The 23,205-nt window shown below is 39.9% G+C and overlaps 1 protein-coding gene across 1 annotated transcript in view; it reads left to right on the top strand.

The window, feature by feature from the left end:
* pex5la (peroxisomal biogenesis factor 5-like a) overlaps positions 1–23,205 on the top strand; it is a 109,074-nt gene that overhangs the window by 60,404 nt on the left and 25,465 nt on the right. The window contains exons 4-9 of the mRNA XM_037771316.1: positions 5,485–5,596; positions 14,609–14,821; positions 15,922–16,045; positions 17,540–17,633; positions 17,940–17,969; positions 19,797–19,892. Coding sequence (XP_037627244.1) covers positions 5,485–5,596; positions 14,609–14,821; positions 15,922–16,045; positions 17,540–17,633; positions 17,940–17,969; positions 19,797–19,892 — 669 coding nt within the window. The remainder of the gene's footprint in view (positions 1–5,484; positions 5,597–14,608; positions 14,822–15,921; positions 16,046–17,539; positions 17,634–17,939; positions 17,970–19,796; positions 19,893–23,205) is intronic.

The raw sequence follows: 23,205 nt of genomic DNA, 5'->3' as shown, positions 1-23,205 counted from the left end.
CAGGGCTCCAATAACAGAAAGAAAGACAGAAAATTGTCACAAACAGAAGTTTTGAATTGTTGCTCAATAAATTAAATAATTTAAATGATAGATTAATCGATTATCAAAATTGTTGCAGGTTAATGTTCTGTCAATCTGACAAATCAATTAACTGTTTATGCTGTAAGTGTCTTGACGTAAAAGTATCAGATATCCCACAACACCTGCCAGGCATGTTTGCATGGGAGAGTGAACCAAATCTATATTATGAAATAAGACAGTTAAAATATTCTAAAAGATAAAAGAAGCCAGTTTTCTCAAACATATACACAGCAGCCTACACACAACACAGTGAGCTAGACCACTATACCTCCCTCCCATCAACAACAAACACACACGCAGGCTAAAAGGGAAAAAGTGTTTTGATGTGGTGAATAATGATAGCACGGCGGATGAATGCTGCTGTTTTTGTTTTCTCTGAATGACAAGCAGGGCTCCTCTCCGCTCGCTGCCGGCGTCGGGTCTGTCAGTTTAATTATTTCTGCTACTGTACATGTTTTAGGTTGTGTTTAAATCAGCTCAATACGGGTAAAAATCATCTAATTAAAGCAACAGAAGCCGTTTGAAATGATTCATTTCTTCCATTAAAGGCCAACAGTTGAGTGGTTATTATTCAGGTTTCGTGAAGTTTTGAAGATGAAATGAGGCAGCTGCCTCTTTCACAACACTAACAATTGTAACTGAGTCAGCGGTGGCTCAGCCTTCACTCAGACTCAATTACACTTTTCAAAGCACAGACCGTAAATCACCGAATAAATTCGACCTTTAAAAACAAGTCTACCCTGGTGTATTCTCATCCTATGATTTGTCGCTGCGGTCCAAAATTGGGGGAGAATGCATGGGCCGGCAGCAGCGGAGGGTGAAATCGGGTTACTTCACACTGGGAGACTTCCCATGAACCAAAGCTTTATTCTGACACCACAACAGCACAAACTCTAATTACCTATGCTGGGTCAGCGTTCTTGCAGCGCAGCAAAGTAATGACCCCTCGCTGGATATTATTCATGTACTTTTTTCAAAGGTTTTCTGTCTGCTGCAAAAGTTTCTGCTATTTTTCTTTTGTACAGCAAATAAACTTATTCCAAACTAGTTATCATCATCTTCTTCATCTCACTCCTCTCTGTTGTTGGACATCATTATTAAGTGAAGAAACACTTCTGTTGTTCAGACGTGCATGAAGCAAAATTCATAATATCCAACTAATGAATTATCATTAGTTTTCTCTTTTGTGGCTTAAGCCTTTAATAGCTAAAAAACATACATAACATTTTTTTAACACCTTCATGACATTTCCATATTTTATGAGAATTGCTTATAGACACAATAGTGAACTGATGACATGTTTCAGAGGACCACAACAGAAAATGACCCATTACTTCTGTTTGGGATCTCAGATAAAACATGGTTATAAACTGTATAATGAATTTTCATGTGCACTGTATCTGTGATTGGTGATGATAGTACTTTTTACGTCACACTATGACTCCCATATCCAAATCCCATATAAAAATCGATACAGCATATCGCGATAGTCTTAAAGCTAGAGTGAAGATACTGGTATTATATGAAACTAGGAAACCTAATGAATCAATTTGACCATGTCATGTTAGCGTGTTGGGAAGAATATTAAATAAGGCTCCAAAGTTATGGAAAATTTTGGCAAGGAAAAATTGACATGGTCAATTTCAGAAAAATCTCTGTGATGAACGAAGTGAAAACTGTATCTCTTTAGATACAACAGATGTTGACAAACAAACTAATTTGCAGTTGAAAAAAGGTAATGAATCGCAATATATCTTATCATAATATCATGACACAAGTATAATGATTATATTGTATCGTGGGGCCTTTGGTGATTCCCAGCCCTAGTAAATATACTATAGATTTTTGTATTATTAGAATTTTTTTTTGTTGATTATTTTAGAGGCTGCAGTTTGTGGAGCTTTTGAACTGTATTGCATTATACTGACAGGTGTTTCTATTATTTTGTCCACCCATTTTCTATCAATGAGGGTAGGCTAAATAACACAAACAGAGCTGAGTATTTGTTCATGCATAGTCCAGATAGCATAAAAAACATGAAATATATCCTTACTTGGTATAAGAACAATGTTTCATGGTCATTTTTGTACTTGTCTTTCTGTATTTCATCAAAAGTGGTTCCCAGTTAGTTTCCACTTCAATACTTTTCTACTTATTGGGTTTTTAGTAAGGTCAGAAGAAAGGAAAAATATTTCAAGGAAGAAAAATTGGAACCATTTTTGCCATTACGGATTTTCACACATACAGCAGTGGGGTATGCAGGAAACCCACAAAGAAGGTGTAAAGCCAACTTCAACAAAAGACGTGTTAAATGTTATACTATCCATACTATAATCACACAGGATGGATATACTATACATTTGTAATTGTAAGGGCACCTACAGTGTTACTTACCATGAAAACCCCATTCAGCACCTTTCATATGAAGCATATGGCAGGTTGTGTGCAGTCCATTCCATGATTGGTAATTAAGATTTTAGCACCTTCATTAACATTCTGCTTGCGAACATGGCCTGGAGAGCTACAATAGTAAATGTCATGTTTCCTCGCTGCCAGCATTATGTATATGCACGCTACACAGGCTGACAAAAGTGGTGGCTTGCGCTTTCTACGGGACAAAACTGGTTTTCACCTCCAAATTATAAATTATTGGTTTGTAAATTGTGGCCAGCTGCACCTGGAGTATCTTCAGGCTTCAGAGTATCAGTAATGAATTGGATGCAACCTATTCTGCAGCTGCACTGGCAAGCCCACAAATTGGTGCATCACAAGCAAGGTGATTTGCATTTTCATGGATTGGAAGGTGAGATAGGCAATAATGGTTAAGCAATTATTGTTTGGGACATATCCAGCAGGTTTCTCTCAGCCCAGTTCATCTCAGTGGTTCTCTCAATGGTCATTCTCTAACCTGGTCATCTTTCTGTAGTAATCTGATTTCATAAATAAAATGTAAATGAGAGACACAGTTTCATTAATTGTGTACACTTATATGAGTTTCCAACAGGTTTTTTTAATATCTGCATAACAAAGACTTAAAACAAGGAAAGTATCACTGTAAAAGCAGTGCAAATAAATGGCAGATGTTTGCAGTTGTTTCCTTGTATCTAAAAGTAGAATCCTAAATATCAAAAACCCTATGCACCTTTGGTCCAATCACACAGTTTTTTTCACTTATCATACCCGATTAGAGGTCTTAGTTTAAAAGATGGAGTGGGATTGACCTCCCATTCAGGAAATATTCATTGTTTATAGTCATATTTATATTAATGGATGGCAAATTAAAACAAGCAGCAGAGAAGGAGGGATGCTGATTGGTTGTAGTAAGCGCAAGGACAGTGATAGAGGTTAATGACAATAAATAGATTTGATAAGAAGTCACATAACTTACAACTTGTAAAATGATGATGTTAGCCATGCTAGCTCTTGCAGTTTATATTTACAACCCTAGCCTTGCCATTTCCTGTCCTGCACACCACACGTTAAAAACTTTGCCAAGACAAAATCTGGTTTGTGCGCACCTTTACGGTGGGAGAGTTGGGGAACGGTTACACATGTGCTAATGCAGACAAGTGACCATCACGATATTCATGCTGAAAGTGGGCAGTACCAAGTGGGTTCAACCCATGGATGTATTATAAAACTATATATAAGGTCTATAAGCCCCGTGATAGTCTGGAGTCTCCTTCGCCCAATGTCAGCTGGGATCAGCTCCAGCCCCCCTGCAACCCTGAATAGGATAAGCGGTTACAGATAATGGATGGATGGATGGATATAAGGTCTATAACACATCCATGGGTGAACCACACACGCGTCTTTGCTATTGGTTGAGGCCGCAACTTGGCCGGTCTAAGGTCACCAGAATGAACTCGAAAAGATGAAAACATGCTTTTTCCGCCCCTTTCCTCGCATAGAATGGAAGTGAACCGAAGGTGAATATTCGCCAATGTTTATTTTATCGTTCTTATTGGTTAATGTAGTTTATTACATGGCTTTGTTAAATACTCGATTCTGATTGGACAGTCACGGCGTTCTACGGTATGTTATTTTTTTATAGCAGACCTGTGCTATGTATAACAGACCATTGCTATGGACGCAGTTCTGATGACGGACACGGGTGGACCAGTTTTTGTCAAATTATTGATTTCTTAAGTTAGTAGCCGTGTAATAAGTGGGATAATGTACAGCGAGCCAGTCATTGTTGTGAAATAAATCTCTTCAGGGCGATGCAAGACACAGGCACGTCAGGGTGCCGCATCGCCCTGTTGGGGTTTATTTCACAGCAATGAACGGCTCACTGTACGTTATTCTTTACTTAGTGACCTAACGTAATTTCAGCAGCGCTAGACCCAACTTCAACCTGAGAAGAGATCTAATCAGCCAGATAATGAAAACACTGTGTGGGTGTGCAGGATCTTTACACCCAAGTTTGACTAAAACTGCAACTAAAACTGGTTTCCACAGCTCGAACAGTAAAATTCAAACCCATACTGTACTGTACATGTTCACAGGAAAACTGTATTCTCTCACTACAAAGCCTGTCCCCTCAGTGCACTATCTGTGCAAATGCTCTGAAAAAAATGGAAAAAGAAACCAGCTCTGCAGGCAACAGCGGCGTCACTAACACATTAAAAAACGCCAGTTTGCTTTCAAAAATACGGTAGGGGGGGTTGGGGAGATGTCTCACAGCAGACCCGCTGTATGTCAAGACAGGTTTTACAGTAACCAGTTAATTACAGTGCATGTAAAAACATGGTCCAATTTCCTGCCTTACACGGATATTTTCCAATTACCGTGTTGTGTGTGCATGCAAACATAACGATGTGATTGTGTGATTAAGATGCCAGCAGCTGTGTTTTGATGTCTGTCAGAAAAGCTTTAAAAAGAAGTTGGCTGTAGCTGCAAATTTGGGAAACATCAGCTACTACTCAAAACAAATCCCATAATAATGCAGCAATACAACCATATGCCAGTGTTCAAACATTACTGCCACACGAAGAGCAGCCACTGGACCTTACTATGACTCAAAATACACAGTGCATGATTGAATGTGGTCTTGGTTACATGTCAAGTCTCTCTGTGCTCTTCACATAAACATTAACCCAGTCAGGTACAAACTCTTAACATCCCTGACACCTGAGTGGATCAACACACACTTGAATCACTTCAACTGTGAATAAATGATGTGCTGCAAAGGAGCACAAATGTGTGTTATCTTCCTAAAAAGACACACATGTGTAACCATTTTGCAGTGCAAGGATGTGTCAGTATAGGGCCACTGGTGTCATCTCTATCATGCCCAAAAGGACTGAACTTCACTTCATGTTAACATACCAGGGACTCTTGTACGATGGGAGTTTCATGCTCAGTGAGAGTCTGAACTGTCTTGTCTGTTTGCCGTTACAGCTGGTGAGTGAGCAACAAGAGAGCCGCCCGCTTTTAAGTCCCTCCATCGACGATTTCCTCTGCGAGACCAAGTGTGATGGGGTTTCCCGCCCAGTGACTTCCAACACAGCCGGTACAGTACAGAAAATTTCAGTCTCCAAAAAAGTCTATCTAATTGACGATGTGAAAACATACGTAGAGAACTACCCAGTATTACACGTCATTTGCTGTTTAAAGCCCCTTTTCCACCAAGAAGATCCTGGTAATTTTAGATCCGGGACTACTTTTCAAGGAACTAAAAGATTCCTTCAGCCTGTTGTTGTCTGTGTTTCATAGCGGTCTAAAGACCTGCAAAGATTAAGCAAATTAATCCGCTGACGTATGAAAAAGCAACATGACATGGGATGAGTGCTGCTGGTGGTCGCGGGGGTAGTATCTATGGGGTAAACTTAATTTAGACCCTGGTACCTGTGGTCAAAACGCAATGAGTTCCTTAAAAGGTTCCTAATTCTGGGGCAAAATTCCTGCGGTGGAAACTGGGTTTAAGATGCCCTTTAACCAAGAAGACCAGGCTTCATGTTAATAGAATAATATGGTATACAAATGTACTATTACCCTGCAGTATATCTTTGATATCATGCTGTGGTTGTTAACATGTGAGGGACTTGAATGACACATTGGACGTTGCCTCCTGTTAACATGCTTTTATCAGCCATGGCAACAATACTGTGGAGGGTGATTCTTATTCGTCTGACACATGTGTCTATTACGCACAGCATCATACCAATGATCACTGTACCCAGCAACACAAAGAGTATGTTATGTGATGTTTTTTACATGTAAAAAGAAACAGAACAAAACAAAGCTCTCTAGTAACCACGTGAGTTTGATTTTCAACCGATAATGCATGGCTGCCTGCACAGTAATTCATTGTATATCTGAAGTACATAATTAAACAGGATATGTCCGGCTATTTATGTGCTCGATTTAAAAAGGGCTCCTCAATGGAAAATGCAATACCGACTCTAATGGAGGTTCATTCTTGTTTCCTGTTTGACTGAATCACTGTGGGTCTCTTTGCTCTCTCTCTGTTTAGTAATACTCTCAGAGAAGTGCATCACTGACATCTGTTTTCAACCACTTAGGCCTTTGAACAACATTTTTTATTTTTTTGATAATAGTTCGGTTTTCATCCAAATGTAGAGAACATTTTAACCAAATTTCCGGCAAATCGGCAAAAGAAAATGCAAATTAATGTGTGCTTCCATCCATTACTGTAATACTACTGTTATGCGAGTATTAGGATTTGGGTGCATCGAGATAAACAGTTGGTTGCACTAATTCTCCTGTGCCATTAAACCACTGCAGAAGAAGAGGCAGCTACGAGATGATGAAATGAAAAGAGCGACAGTTAAACCTCATGGTGGAAAACAATATAGAAAACATGATGTAAATATGGCATTTCTGTTTGTTTCATGTATATCATGATTTATTTCTGTGTTTCCATTGAACCACCAACTTTTCCACCTCAGCCAAGCATAAAGCCATTTTTGCGTCATTTATTCAGAGGTAAAATGTGAGACTTAAGTTTGAGGGGTCACTACAGACCAATGTGGTGTCACTATAGAAATAGAATAAGAGTAGAATGGATATTGAACTTTTTCCTGTGGTCATTTGAATAGTACGAAAGAAAATGACGATTTATTGTTAGTTGTTATAATGACAACACGTCAGTGGGGCCGTATTGTGTGGTCGCTTTAGCTGGGTAGCTTTTCCTTCTCCGGAGTGGCGGCGAGTGAGGCGGAGGGACCGTTAAGATCCCGCTGGCCACCAGCCTGCTGTTCGACTCATTTTCTATATCCAGTGTAGCATTAAGCATGATGGAATTAGCAAGCTAGCTAACTAGCCAGCTGTCCACTAGTTAGCAAACTAGCTTGCTAATTCCACCATGCTTTAATGCTACACTCGTTAAAGAAAATGAGCCAAACAAAGTTGTCACTCATCTGGCGATAGCAATGTGGTTTCCTACGCTGTGACAAGAGCGTGTGGATGAAGCATTAAGTTGTTAAAATTTACTCATGTGCTCGCTATGCTTCGTAACATTACTACTCCACTGCTCGTTTTATTCGTTACTGTGAAACCTCACCTCAGCGATTCCGCGACTTATCGTAAGTCGGTTTAGTTTATATGGAAGTTAGATCGCTACAAATGGCACATACCTCTACAATATTGGCAAGGGTACACATAAAAATGGTCGCCGCTCTGACCATCCTACTACGTTGATTTGAATGGGAATGTCAGTTCCGTCCTGTTCTACTCTTATTCTCCTTCTATCGGTGTAACTGGGCAGAGGCCCTGCATTATACAGTATGAATCGTAATTATAGATAAAAATGAAACAATGTTAATAATAGCTTATTGAGTACCACACCCCACCTGCTACTATTCAAAGCATTGGCCCAAACTGGCAAATGAGATTTTCCTTGTAGCTTAATCTATCTGAACATTAACTGTTTACTGTTTACACATGAGGGCAACAGCTTGATACCAGTACAGCACATGTGAAATGTAATTTTTTAATAGTCTGTTTATTGTCAATACTGTATATAATGCTCCTATTTTTACATTTCCTTCTATCTAAATGATTCATATTTTGTTTCACTTTGCTCAGCTCTTTTTTTTACTGTGTTAGCTGATGCTTCTTGTTTTTGCACTTTCCCCTTTGCTGCTGTACACTGCAAATGTCCCCACTGTGGGACTAATAAAGGAATATCCTATCTTATCTTCTTATCTTACATAATGTGTACTGCACACTTTTCAATGAATAAACTATAAAGTCAACTAGGTCAAAGTAGGTGTTGAGAAATTGAATCTTCTGACTTTAACAGATGCCAAGTGCCATCTCGGTTTCCACATGGATGGGAGCTTGATCACTGAGCTGCACCATCTTTTGAGTGACAATGATTTGCAGAACCAGATTGCACAGCTGACATGTGTCATCTCCAAACTGGCCACTGACTGTGCTGATTCAGGCGAGCAAAGTATGGGCAAATGTTGTGGGAAACTCTCAACCTTCTGTCTTCCCAGTGCCTCCTGCTGCTCCCGCTGACAATGACGTAGGCCTATGATAACAGGTCATGAATCTCAAAATTCCCAAAATGGTCAGATCCTGTCTAATTATGTAGTCTATATGCAATATTGTAGAGGTATGTGCCATTTAAACGCAACTCTTTGTACATGAAATCATTAGTGCCAAGTGGTTATGGAAGAGGAACATCTTGTGTTCAAACATTGTAAGCAGTTTTCTCATTCTCCACATGTTCACTTGGGTTTCCTCCAGCTGCTCTGATTTCCTCCCACAGTCTAAACACATGCAGGTGAAGAGGAGTTTAGGCGTGATTGTTTGTCAATCTGTTTTCACACTGTGATGGACTGGCACTGAATAACACTAAACAAGAATTAGCAAGCAAAGGAAATCAATAATGAATGATAATTACCAGCTCAAATGTGCTAATCCACATGAGACCTACACCATGTTGTGCTCTCTCTTGCATTCAGTTTTAACTTCGTCTGATTTTGAGGTTGAGGACTTTTTGCCTGTTGATGGAACTTTAAAAACCCTGTCATGAATTATAAATTGGTTTCATGGGTATCTATGGTTTAGAAATACACTTGTCAAATAAATGTCTACTTAAATTTTAAATTTAAGTAAGAAAATGAGAATAAGTCTGAAGCTCTAAACAAACTTAATCGGCTGGTTGCCCCTGTTGAGAAGAAATAACAGAGCTGTGTCCTTCTCATTCTGGTTAGGATATCCATCGCTACTCATTTGCCGACGTAGGCTGAAACTCATCATCAACAACCCCTCGCTGCATAGAATCCCCTCTCCTCTGTACTTGCTCTCAAAAATCTTTTCTTTCTTTTGTCAGCGCTTGGCTCTAACATGCTGGTTCAATAGTCACAGGAATACTCTAAAGACACAATGGTTCTCACCTTTGAATTCACTTGAACACAATTGATTGCTTGAGATTTCAGAGATCAATCTCTTCGCTCTTGAAACGTATCGTTTGCTCAATATATAATATTGTAAATCTAAATGTTGTCTTATTAGGAAATGTCCAATTGACCATTAGCGACACACTTACCTTGAACAGCGATTGCCCAATCTTAGCCTAGTGGCTCTAGTAAGCATGATACTGATTTGAAGGTCCAAATTTGGAGGTCCAGCCCTAGTTTTTACGCTCGCTTGAGGTGGTTTTTACCTTTGCCGAATAAATTCTAACGTAGCGAACATTTAACTCAAATGACTGATCAACTGTTTCTGCTATCGGTGTCTTCTTGGATATTCCCATAAGGTGCGAATGCTTGTCTTCGTCTCTGAACGGCATGAAACACGGCCAATACTAGCTGCCATGACATGACGTGAAAGAACAATTAAAACTTGCTCAATTGAAACAAACTCCCGAAGACCTCTCTCCAATATTATCTTGTATATGGGTTAGATGGCCAAGAGCTAACTTGTTTTGTTTCTGGTTCGCAAACTGTGTCTTCTTCTACTCTGTTTACTGAAGGATTACAGCCATTAGTAGCCTATAGCGTCAACCTCTGACCAAACTATGCCTGAGTTTATTTGCTCCAAACTAGTTAATAGAAACGGGCCTAATTTGCATGTCTTTCAGAAGTTCGCTTAAAATTCGTTGGACGATTGAATGGAAACACGGCTATTGTTTCAATACAAATTTTGAACAGGAAACTGCCACTATCAACTGTAGAAAATGGTCAGTTAATATCCAGACACAGTTGAACTTTCTTGTGGGTTTCTTGGTAACTCAGTAACACTTCTAATCTGAGAGGTTCGACTCTCAATGGTTGTATTATGTCATTGCCCCTCTCACTACCACATCATTTCTGTCCTTATTATGTTGTAGAGCTGAAAATCTGAAAAGCTAAAGACATATTTATTTGATCAGATCATTGGCCACCACAGAGCAACTATTTATCCATTAGATTAATATACAGTATACAAGCATCCAGTTAAAATACCCATTTGAGGAGGAAAACTTGTGCAATAGTCTGCCCAGCCTCATCGTTTCAAGTAGACCCGAGGGGGCCAAACCATTTTTGACATCATTGCCTATTTATGAACAGCTTGTGTTTCTTTTTGGTGCTGAAAACTCTTCAGGCAACCTTCCCCAGGAGTGTGTCTCCCTTGATTTGTAATTGTCTTCTAAAGAGCATAAGGCATGGAAGACTAGCATACTCTCTAATTACGCAGAGATTTCAGTCAACAAATGCTCTCAGTTGGTTGTCATGAAACAGCAGCACGCCAATTATGCAGTCATGTGTCTGTAGTTTTGAGCTCGCTTTGTACAAAGGACACAGTCAGGGTCCTGGGAAATGGGGGAGAAAACTTTGTAGGTTCCTCAAATAACCAATACATAAAAAGGCTGTTTTACTGGTGTTATGAACATCTTACTGTATCTCACCTAAACCTGACTTTAAGGCGACAGCTGCCACCCTTTGTGTTTGGTTCACAATGTTTTTCACAGACGTAGGTTCATAAAAATCAGGAGGCAATGATAAAGATCATTAGAAATAGAGTTCTGACCAATCTGATCCAATATCGGATTCACGTATCTGATATTAGACTCAGGTTACCGATCCACGTATCGATCCATATAAATATGTAATAAGGGTGGAGAGTGTCTCTCCGGCTATGTTACGTCTGCAAAGAAGGTAGTTAGCTACACTAGCATCTTTAGCACGGAGATTGAGTGGCTGCTCTAAACCCAGAATGGGAGATAAACATGATAAACAACACATTACTATCGTAATTACTATCTGTATTTTCACAGTAACGGTCCCCTGGCTTTCAACAGGGAAAACACGGCCGGCCTGCCGTTTCTTTTATCACATTTTCTGTCTTTCAGCTCATGAAACAGGCAGTGAGAGTCACTTGCAGTGCTCTCAATAAACCATCCACCCTTTAGGTTACTTCTGGTGGGTATTAATGATCTAAGTTCTCGTATATGTAACGCTATTCCAGCTGATTTCCAACTCTGCATGGTAACCATAGCAACCTCTCATCCCCTTCCTCTATTCAACATCTGACACAAACAGATCTCTGGCCTCGCCTTTTATCACTTGATCAAAATTAATTTGTGTGTATAAAACATCTGGCAACACCACACATTATTTTGCAACAAAGCAGATTTAAAGAAGCAGTCATGCTCCTTGTTGTTTTTGACTTAATCGATTGGGTTTTTTGATAGTGTAGATATTTACTTCTCCACACAGCTCGAGTACTTTCATTTCAAATATTCACTTTGAAAACCTTAGGAAGGAGAAGGAATTGTCAATTTGCCGTTGCACTCCTCTTGGAATTACTTTTGATCTCATGTATAGAAATTTACTAGTAGTTGATAATTGCTCTGCGCTTGATTTGTTTAAGTTTTTCCAAACGGTTTGTGTGTGAAGCCTACTTAACCTAAAGTTCAAATTGCTTTGGAATACATTTAAATTTAATGCAAAATGTTATTGCAATGCAAATTTTATGCAAAAAGAGCTCTGATATTGGAATTATATTGGTATTGGCAGATATCCAAATTCAGGTATCGTAATCTGATCAGAATTGAAAAAAAGCGGATTGGTGCATCTCTAATTAGAAACTCCCAAATTAATGCATGTTAACATAGAAAACAACCCCACATGTGCTTCATGTACAATGTGTGCATTACACTGACAATGTAATGTGTATGATGTATTTAGGAGATATAATAATGTTCACCTTGGAGGCAAGAAATTAATGACAACCAGTAGGAAAAATGCACTTCACAGAAAATTTCACAAATTTCCCATTATAATGATATTAAGTAGAAAAATATCACCCAGAATTAGGCATCTTTGTGTGCTTTTCACCTTGCCTGCTTTTGTTTTATTTATTAATTTAGTAATTTCAGTTGCAAGATATATATTCACATATGAGTAAGACTACTGTCCTCCTGCAGCTGCAGCACTGTATATATTCTTTTCCAGAAAATAACCAAGGATGCGGTCTGAAAATTACAGCAAACACTGGAAACCAGCTGCAGAGCAAAGCTCACTGCTCTTTTGACTCAAATACAAGAAATCATTACAAACACAGAAACTATTCAATAAACAAGATGTGACAAGAAATCTAGCACATAAAAAAAGCCCCCTGAAGAAGAAAACAAGATGCTTACATTCTGCTACTACCTGAGGTTTTGAATTCATCCCAATAATTACACAAACCAAACATCCTCTTCTTCTTTTAATGAAACCTGGCTCAGAATCGTAACACTGTTACAGAGTCTGCAGTCCTGAAGCTGGACAACAGCACAGACAAAAGTTGAGCCTCCTGACAGAAGGCTCTGTCCTTCTTTGCCGCTCTAACAACCTGCGATTGAATTACTTAATTGACCAGACTGGAGCTCCTCGAGGGGCTGCCTTTCCTTATCAGACGGTGCAGTGGCCTGAAGTATATTTAGATTCTATGAAAAGAGCAGCAGCAAATTTTTTAGATGTCCACCCAGGGGGCAAAACCGTGACAGCTTAAGTACCCTTGACAGCTAAACTCGCCATGTCAGAAAATGTGTAGATCAAAATCAAAGCTTCATCCAGCACAATAATGGGAATCTGTCGTTCTATTTTCTCATTACAAAGAGAAAGGAAAGCTTCGAAAATATGATACAAGCTTGAAGAATCTCAAAAACCCCGGAGAGTGAACAACCTTGTCATAACAACAAAATTAAAGCACAACTATTTGATATTCAAGAATAAAAATCACCCAGATGACCATCATTCAGAAATTGAACAGATAAATCTCACGTCTCAAATTTCAAAGAGCATTAATTTTAGGCATCAAAAGAATAGAGAGAAAAAGCAGCAGGGAATGAGAGATTGAAACTGTTTTTCTACCTGAATACTATAATATGATACACTGAATTTGCTCAGTAATAAAACGTTGGGAATTGCATGTTTGAATAGTCAAACTGTGTGCAATTCAACTGCACTTTTCCTGCTTCAGAACTCAATCAGTAGTGAAACTACGCATTTCTTCCCATTTATAAAATCCCAGATGGAGTTAAAGCATTTTTATGAACCGACAATAACCACTGAAATCATATTACTGGTGCAATCTACACTACATTTGGTTAATGTCCCTCATGCAAGGGGAAGATGTGAAACTGTTGAGTTGTTCTTGCTCAGATTCCCCAAAAAATCCTGGTTAGAAATCATAAAACATAAAACAAACTAAACTAGACATCTTGCGATGGGATCACACCAGCTGCGACCATAGACTGTTTATAAGAAGTGGGCGTAGTCATCATGACGTCACCCGTACATTTGTGGACTGCCGTTTTGAAGCCTTGAGTTCAGCATTTTGTCCGTCGCTATCTTGTTTTTTTGCAACCAGTAGTGACACGAGAGAATGGAGCTAAGATGGAGCTACAACCGAATGCTGACTAAGACATTTTTGGGTGACCAAAATGTTACAATTAACTTTCATGAACTGAAAACACACTGTGAAAGGGTTAAAGTTGTAAGACGAAAACATGGACAACTCCCAGACCGGACAACGCCGTGGTAGCGGTCAATCACAAGCTAGCCACGCCCTAAAGCATACCCTGCTTTATGGTCTATTTGACTCTAAATGGGACCATAATTTACTAAATGAACATCATGCTGTATTGAAGAAGACTTGAAACTAGCGATTAAGACCATAAACTCGTGTTTACAATGTTTACTGAGGTAATAAATGAAGTGAGAAGTAGGCTCATTCTCTCATAGACTGGCCCCTTACCTTCTTCACACCCTCTACTTCCAGCGCCCTTGCTTGGACCACACCCATCTTCGAACTCCGCCTTAATTTTTATCTCAACTACACACCTGTAAAGTTTCTTGACTGCATCCTGCACGGTTGTGATGCTATCGCTTTGACAAAATCTTTTCATAGACACCTGGAAAAGTACTCAAAACCGCTTCAGTGGTAGTTCCCTCTACAGTAGGTGTCTCCAGGACCACATGATGCCATGACGACACACACACAGACTCACAAGTTGAAAACAATGCCAGCCACACGCTGTCTCGGCTGGTTAACTAAACTACTGTCATGTCCCTCACAGTTCTGTCTTCAACACTGGACCTGCTGGATCTCAGTGAACCTGGCGAGAGGAGGAGCAGCAAAGACAAGCGTAGCCCCCTGTCGTCCCGGGTCAACAGCCAGAAGAAGAACAACCCTCACAGGAAGAAGACGGATGAGACGGAGCTGATCCAGGTGGAAGTTGAACAGACAGGACAAAACATGAGGACCCCAGAGAGGGCGTCACTAGACTCAGGTAGAGACGGATTGTAAACTTTGGATTTCTCACAACCTTTTAGAAGAGCCACAAGTATAGACATTCCTAATATGCTATTTATGGGCTATATATGGGCATATGCAGACCAGCCATCAGTAACTTGGTATCACTTAATAACGCAGCTATACCGCATGCAGCAGTGCATTAAATGTACAAGGGTGAATTTATACTTAACAGAAAAACGTGAAATGTTTTCCTTTATTTCTGTCACTTTCAGTGTGTATTTCACCTGATCTATTCTGAAATATCATATACATACAATATCATACACATCTATAAAAATGAATTCATATCATTTCACATAGTCCCCTGCCCTGCTTCTCTTTGCTGGCAACCACCTCACCCAGTTTCTCAAAAGCCCCCTACATACCCCAACAACTCCCGACTTCCATCATCCCCTGAAGAGCTGACCTCGCACACGTTCGAGATAGACCAAAGAAGGATCAAGCCAATTTACTGTAATGAAAGGGATCATCTTAAAAGACATTAAGAGGAAACGGCCAATTACTTTTCTATTTGCCAGTTGAAGAGGTTAAAGTCTTCAATGAGAACTAATTATGCAGACTGAGCCAAACTACAGTGTGGTGAATAATTTATGGCAGTGAGATTGATTATAACACTGGCGACATTTACAAGTAAAACTTAATGTCGTGTTAGGATTGTGGGCAGATGTTTTTGTTTAGACACCCACAGCATTAATTATCAGCTCGCTGTCCTAACAGAAAAGACTCCATTAGTGGTTGTAATCTGGTGTCAAAAGGTTTGCTTTTCAACTAATGGAAAACATAACTAGTTCCTTTTTTAAATTAGTGTTATTGCTTAATGACAAAATTGAAATGTTTTCCCTTTTCACAAAGCTAAAAACACATTAGCATTTGTCCAAATTAACAGATAACAGAGTGTCCTGAGGGTGAATGATATTTCAGAGGTGAAATTTAGACTTAGAGTGATTCATTTGATCAAATGTGAGGGTGTTTTTCATGTGCAACAAATTCACTTAATATGCCTCTTTTGTCAATTTTGTTTGTTTTGTGATTCTATTATTATTTTATTCTTAATTATGTTATTACTGTCACCAGTTACCATTGGTTCACCGTTGGATAAATGGGAAGAGCTGAACCCAAACCCTGAGAGGAACGGCAACAGGAAATGGAAGATGGAAAGACGGCGTTCTTCTAAAAATTCATCCAATGAGTTTCTGTGGTAGGTTTTGTCCTGAGCAGTTAATCATTATTTTTAATATTAACAATGGATCACATGCCTAGATGTGTGTGAAATGGGTTGCTTGTAATGATCAGCTCATTATTTTGTTTTTACTGTCTTAGGCGACTCTTATCACTCTCATACATTGTTTTTGGCTTCAGCAGAAGGAAACAAGCTGTAAAAACCAACTGTACGCTATCTGCCGAGCACCAAACGACAGACAGAGAAAGTCTGAAACACACTGGTTTACATAGTGGAGCATTTAGCAGCTAAAGAATCAGATAGTTAAAGTTAAAGAGTTAAAAGGAGAGTGAATATTGAACTTACATTTGCAAGATGGCCAGAAACTCAGCTCTAAATGACGCTAAGTTGCACCACAACCGCTATATATGTTTTCCAACATTGTGTGTTTACAGCTTGTTGTGCTGCCCCCAAGTGACCAAAAAATCAATTATTGCAGGTTTAAAAAGTGTTTTAGTTGCCTATCCTTAACCACACTCTAAAAGCCATTACTCACTAGTGCAATGCAAAAATGCTTTGTGGGAATATGGAAACATGGATACAATGCACACCGGTTTCCGATGCAAATTATTGGCGTTGCCGTGTTCCATTTTTCGTAAATCAGGCCAAATGAGTTTCCTCCTAAATAGTGCCATGTCCACTTCGCACAACAAAAACACAGACAGAGAATGTTTAAGGGGCTAACATTAACTACACAGTACATAAACTACTGGGACCCCAAATTTGATGCTGACACTAACGTAAGCTGCGGCTAGCCTCCTTCCGTGACCAACATATAACGTTACCAAGTGAATATCAGCTACATTACCATCTTCATCGTATTCCAGCTGCTGGGCGATCTCAAGCCATATAATGTCCTTTATTTGGTTGTTGAGGTAGTAGTATTTGTTGTTCATTTTTTTGGTGTTGAGAAGGGGGCGGCCCATTGTTATTCCGAAACACGTTATTCCAAAAAAATGTCCCTTTGGACCAAAAGAAGCTCATTTGTCCATCAGTCTGTTACCCCAAAAACAATTTTCAGAACCATTGTTCTGAAAAAATTCCGTGCAACAAACAGAAGCACATGGCTAATTATCATGCCATAACCACAATCTTATCCCAACATTTACTATAACGTAGTTGCCAGTCGCAGACATTGTAGAAATTTAAAACGTTGACACTGAACGTAATCATGGCTTTTATGGAATTGTCCAATATCAGTGTTCTTGCCTGAGCGATACGGTTGTTTGCATTCATGTGGAAGCCCCTGAACATTGGGTCAAAAATAGCCCCAAAAGTTTAAGTGCCCTAGAAAACTGGTTTACAACTGTACAAAAACTCCAAATTTGCCAAGCTGGCAGTGATTTCAAGGTGGAGAAATCGTATGTGCGTACAAATGAGATACTGTATCACCAACACTATGAAAAGTATAAAAAATGTTGTATTCATATCAAGTTGAGTTCAATGTGTCCACCTGTCTCTCTTCTACTTTAGGTCCATAGACTGTAAAACCCAAATAGAGCCATTGAACAAGAACTCCTCGGAAGCAAATACCAAAGTGGAGCCAGAATCTGCTTTATCCACTCAAGTAAGTGCTCAGTATGACAGGAGCAGGCAGTAATCATCATTATTGTATGCGCTGTCTGCACTTGAAATCAACATCCTTTTGAAGTGACAAAGCTTCACATGTCTCAAACATATTGTTCTGACTGATGGTTAAACCCTCATAATCATTTAATGAAATGATTAATTTAACTTGTTTATTCAGCAAATGCATGTTTATGCATGATAATGTAGCCTTAATATTTAAGTTTGTTTCTGAGACGACTGTTGAGTGTTGAGAGAACTGTTTACCCACCATTTTGTCCTAACGCCTACAATTCTTCCATTTCAGCTCAACAGGCAGTATATTAGTGGAAGACATGTAAGCCTCCCTATGCATCCTTTCATGTTACATTGAAAGACTTATACATTTGTACCAGAAAAAAAGCATCACATCATCTCATAAAATTTGACTTAAAAGCCAAAAAAGATGAGACTATTGAAGCCAAAAGGCAACCTTGAGGAAATCCAGATATACAGTACTGTTGGCCTTGAGATTGTTGCTTTGTGGTGCTACGAGGTCCAAATGTCAAGTGCTTTCCTCCTGAGTTGATGTCTCTGTGTAGGTCTGCATAACGGGTCTTGTTTCCAGACGCCATTATTAGATTAATAGCCGATGAATTATTCAGCAGCCTTACTCTAAGCCCATTAGTGTTGATCTCACCAAGCTAGCTAAACATACATCACCTTTTCAGCATTCTGATAAATAATAGATTTGGGATTGAAGATAACTGTCCGAGATGGAAGAATGTTATTGGCAAACAAACACTAAATTTGTTTAACTCAGGAGTTACATAAAAGCTGACGGAGATATTGTAAAGAGTCGTTTTGGTTTCCTACTCAGCAGTTATTGTACAAACACAAACAGGAAATACATGCAAAGAAGGAACACGTGTGTTGCATGAGATTTAACCGACGTGTGAAAATGGTTGAAAAATTTGAGCGTTAAGGAAAAATCCATCCTCAGATAATCATACAATGTTAGATACGATTAGTTTGAAGCGCCCAAAACATTCAAGAAGTGATAAAGTGTTGTATATTACTAAGTTTATCCTTGACGTGATGATGTTGAAGCAACCTGCATCTGTCCAAAATGTCATCACACGTCACAAAAACGTGTTTTGTGAGGTCACAGTGACTTTCACCACCAAATTGTAATCAGTTCATCCTTGAGTCCAATTGGACGTTGTATCAGATGCATTGAAATTCCCTCCAGGCGTTCCTGAGATATCGCTTTTGCAACAATTGGACAGACGTAAGGTCACAATGACCTTTGACAACCAAAATCTAATCAGTTCATCCTTCAATCCAAGTGGACATTCGTGCCAAATTTGAAGAAATTCTTCTGAGTCCATACTATATACTGAGATTAAGTAACCTCAATTAATCTTGCATAAGCGTCAGTTGAGATGGGATTTGTTACAGGTACTGGCTGGCCCTTTCTGGGGGAAGCTACTGACATGATGGAGCAATTAATTCCTCAGTCTCTGTAATGGATTTGCTAGTCCTGGAATATGTACAGTCACTGCTATTTACAGAAAATCTAGTGCCATATCACATCTGAGCGTGAAAGGGTATCTCAAAATCATTTACCCCTCGCAGTTAAATGTGTAGGTGTTATGTGGAATCGTGTAAACTACATCGCACTCAAACCCACGTGCGTGTAATTGGTCTATTTTCATTTTCACAGCAGAGCAAGGCTTTATAGGCAAGTTCTTAACTGAGAGGCATATTTCAGATATTGCATGTGCAGGTGCACGGGAAAGGGAGTGGGTAGGAGAGTGAAATTGCGAGAGGCTAGATGAGTAGCATGGCATTCAGATGAGGGGTAGGACGAGATGCTGACGGTAGTAATTCTGCTGGCCTTCCTAAGCATGTCAGAGGCTTTGTCGAGGCAGGGATATTTACTCGTCCCTGAGAAAGCGGAGACGGCTGACCCTGCACACTCTCCCTGCCTGTCTCTCCCTCTGGCTGATTGGGTGTGTGTGTGCATGTGTGTGTGAGAGTGATGTGCTATGTGGATGTGTGTGTGTGTGTTTGCTTGCGATGTGTTTGTGTGAATGTGAGGGTGTAAATGTTTAATGGATTTTGTTTGTGCATATATGTATATATTATAAAACGTGTGTGTGTGTATGTGTGTGTGTGACAGGCTCGCCTATGCAAGGAGCAGCGGTGGGGCAGCGCCCTCCTGTCCAGACATCAGTCCCTGGAGGAGGAGTTTGAGCGAGCCAAGGCTGCAGTTGAGGTAAGCAGACTGCTGCTTAGTACACCTCACATCTGTCACCTGTCAAAGGAGAGCCATCGCCACTGCTAACTTTAAAAGGTGCAATGTGCCCGAATTTTAGTTTAAAACATTAAAAAAATTAACATTATCAACAGAATGTGAAGAGGTTACAGTGTTGACGTTATGTCAAAGACGTCTGTGTATTGTACAGATGTATCTACTGAAATGAGCATGCTAACCATCATGTCTTGTAATACCACTTGTAACTCGAGAGGTGATAGTGAGTCACTGTAGCGTCCAATCTGCCCTCAGTCCAAAATGAGAGGATGAAGACGAAGAAGGTACAGGGTCTGCGTACGTTATGATAGTTTGTTTATTGGATTAAATCCAAAGTTGCAGAAACAAAAAATATAACTCATATTTTCGTTTTGTCCTCGCCGCCACCAGGAGACCACTTCGCCGGGCGGGTGGTATGCGGCGAAAAATAATCGACTAGTTCCTAGTGATTAGAATAGTATTTTGGAATACACATCCCTAGCGGTTGCTGTAGCAACTAGCATTCAGCAGCGAAAACCCAAGCACCGGTAGTCACAGCAGGCTGGCACTGTGTCTAAGTTGTGTAACAGCTGCAACAGAAAGTTAGCTGATCCAGCAGGGAGTCGGGGCCGTCCCACGGGATCAGATACCCGGCGCTGGGGTTTGAGCTGGCTGATGTTGCCACAGCTACTGTACGCTAACGGAAGGTCCGTCTCCCGGAGCTGCCCCCCTCTCCTCCCAGCGAAGTAGTCATCTGGTGACGGGGAGGACAAAACGAAAATACAAGTTGTTTTCTGGTTTCTGCCATTTTGGATTTAATCTAATAAACAAACCATCAAAATGTACACGGACCATACAGCCCCCAAATAGTGGCAGAAAACAAAATCCATGCCGACGCCATGAAGCATGAAGGTTATAAGCAGTTTGGTCGATTTATGTGTATTTTTGGAAACAAAAACATTCACTACTACAACTTGCTGAGAACTGCTGCTGTAGTGGGAGTTATGTTCCTCATCTGTTACAAGGGGCAGCAGGGACAGGGAGCCCATTCTGGCAACACTTGAAAACACACTTGGATAAGCTATTCAAAGTTGAAAATGATCCTTTATGAGAGGGGTTTTTAAATAGTATGTTTCAGTTTTACAATGGAGAAAGCTTCAAGAATGAGGACTTACTGATTGGTTTGGCAAATGTCCCCATCACCAGTAAAAAGCAGCATACAGCCACTTCTCTAAACTCTTCAATGTGAATCATCCGGGACTGCCTCTACTGCAATGAGACTGCCTCAAATGGGGCTAACCGCACCTTTTACCACCCAGGACTGATCAAATGAGAATTTCCCTATGTTGATCATAAAATGTTGAGGATATAGAATATTATTTTCATAATTGTATTTAGTAAAGAACATCTTTTCTGCAGCAGAAACACCAACCCTGTCATTAATCTCTAACTTTATGAAAAAGGATGGAGAACTTCCTTAAGTGCTCTTAGAAATATTTAAATAAAGAGATGCAATAAAGTGAGAATTCTGTGATCTTTAAGCCAAGAAGCCTTTTTTCACTATCATCTTTCCAACATCATTGCCCATGTAGCCTCATAATCGTTCCTGCAATTTGAATACATCTACCTGAAGTCCTGTGGAGCTGATTTCCATTTGGCTCCTTCAGCTCTTTTATCTTCTTGTCAAATGATCACCATTGTGCTTCATGCAGTGTATTCGCCCCTGTGGTGGAAGCTGACAGTTTAATAGTCCATGCTAAATTCACACACACTCAAGATCACGGGGTGTTTGACCCAGAGAAATATTCACGGCTCTGAGCTGGCTAACAATAGGAAGGTAAATAGGTCAGTCATTTTACGGCCAGACATATCAGATACCACAGGGGGGTAGCGAAGTTACAGTAATTAGTTATGGTTTAATTCTGCAAAAGACTGTGTACCGACACACTCCATGTGTTGAGTTGTGAAATATGCCTGACGCACTCATGCTATCAGGGATGCGATAGAGTTTGGCATAATGACAACATGGAAAATTACTTGAAATCTACTTGAAAACCTCCTACATCTCTGAGAAAGAAAAAGCTTTTGTTTGAAGCTCAAAGCACCTTTCTCTCGTCAATGTCTTTGTACATTAAGTTGCTATTTGATTCACTGATGAGATGAAACAAATTTTCATCCACACTTTCCCTAGTTTGCAATAGGTTTTATTCAAGCTGAAAGCCACTGTTACATCACAGTGGTCCAACAACAGCAACCTGAGTGACTAAAAGAGCAGAGTGTCTGTTCTGTACAGGAGTTTAGATAACCAGGAAAGTTTTGTTTTTTACTTGCAATAAAACCACTCTGCCACTCAATGGACATCTCCTTTCCCAGAAAATGGGAGTGAACTCTGCACTATTGAGCTTTACTGAGGGCTAAGGTAGACTGTTGCATACTGAGCTATGTGTAATGGTCAATAAATAATAGAGCAGAGGCAGGAAGACGGTGAGAAAGTGAGAGGAGCAGCTGCTGAGAAGTGGACCGCCCAATTGGGGATCCCTTCCCAAAGTTAGCGATGATGTCACATCTTGTATAACCCGTGAGCTGCATCCTCCAAAATAATTGCAATTTTGAGTACAAGCGTTAGCCGGAGGGGCAGGTAAGTGATGAGATTCTGAGATGCTCCTGGACAAGCGTCTGAGCAAGGAGCATCGATTGGTAACAGTACCTCACAGCTTCGATCGAGCAGCCTGAGTGCTGGCTTCCACTCTAGAGGAGCTCTGATGCGAGTGGTCAGGCATTTTGGCTTCAACCGGCAATGTCAAAGCACACAATCAGATAATTTCCATTTAAGTAGCTGTGCATATGCATGCTCTTTCATACTTATAATGACATGGAAGTAGCGATGGCTCAGATGGCAGAGAGAACATTAAATCAGCACACCGACTTTCTGTCAATTCATTCAATTAGACGGAGCAGACAATTGTAAGAAAACTAGGACCCACAGGGGGAGTAGAAACAGGAATTAGGCTCCCAATTATCATCCACTTTACAAAGTTGGCACTGATTAGAAACTGTATGCTTACTGTATGTGTAAAAATCCTTGAAAAGGGAGAATAGAATGGCAGTAGACCATGAGAGGAAACTTGGCTTTGAATTCATTTACATAAGGGCTGATAGAGAGATATTTTCTGAGGAGGTAAGTTACTGTCCATGTCACATGAGGATACTGTCAATTACTGATGACAATGTATTACTTTTATTAAGTAGAGAACCACTGGAACAGCTGCAGGGTATATTGTGACTTCAGGGAACGGTG

This window comes from Sebastes umbrosus, chromosome 5, assembly GCF_015220745.1.
Source record: "Sebastes umbrosus isolate fSebUmb1 chromosome 5, fSebUmb1.pri, whole genome shotgun sequence".
Taxonomy (NCBI): Eukaryota; Metazoa; Chordata; class Actinopteri; order Perciformes; family Sebastidae; genus Sebastes; species Sebastes umbrosus.
This window is presented reverse-complemented; position numbering and strand designations above follow the sequence as displayed.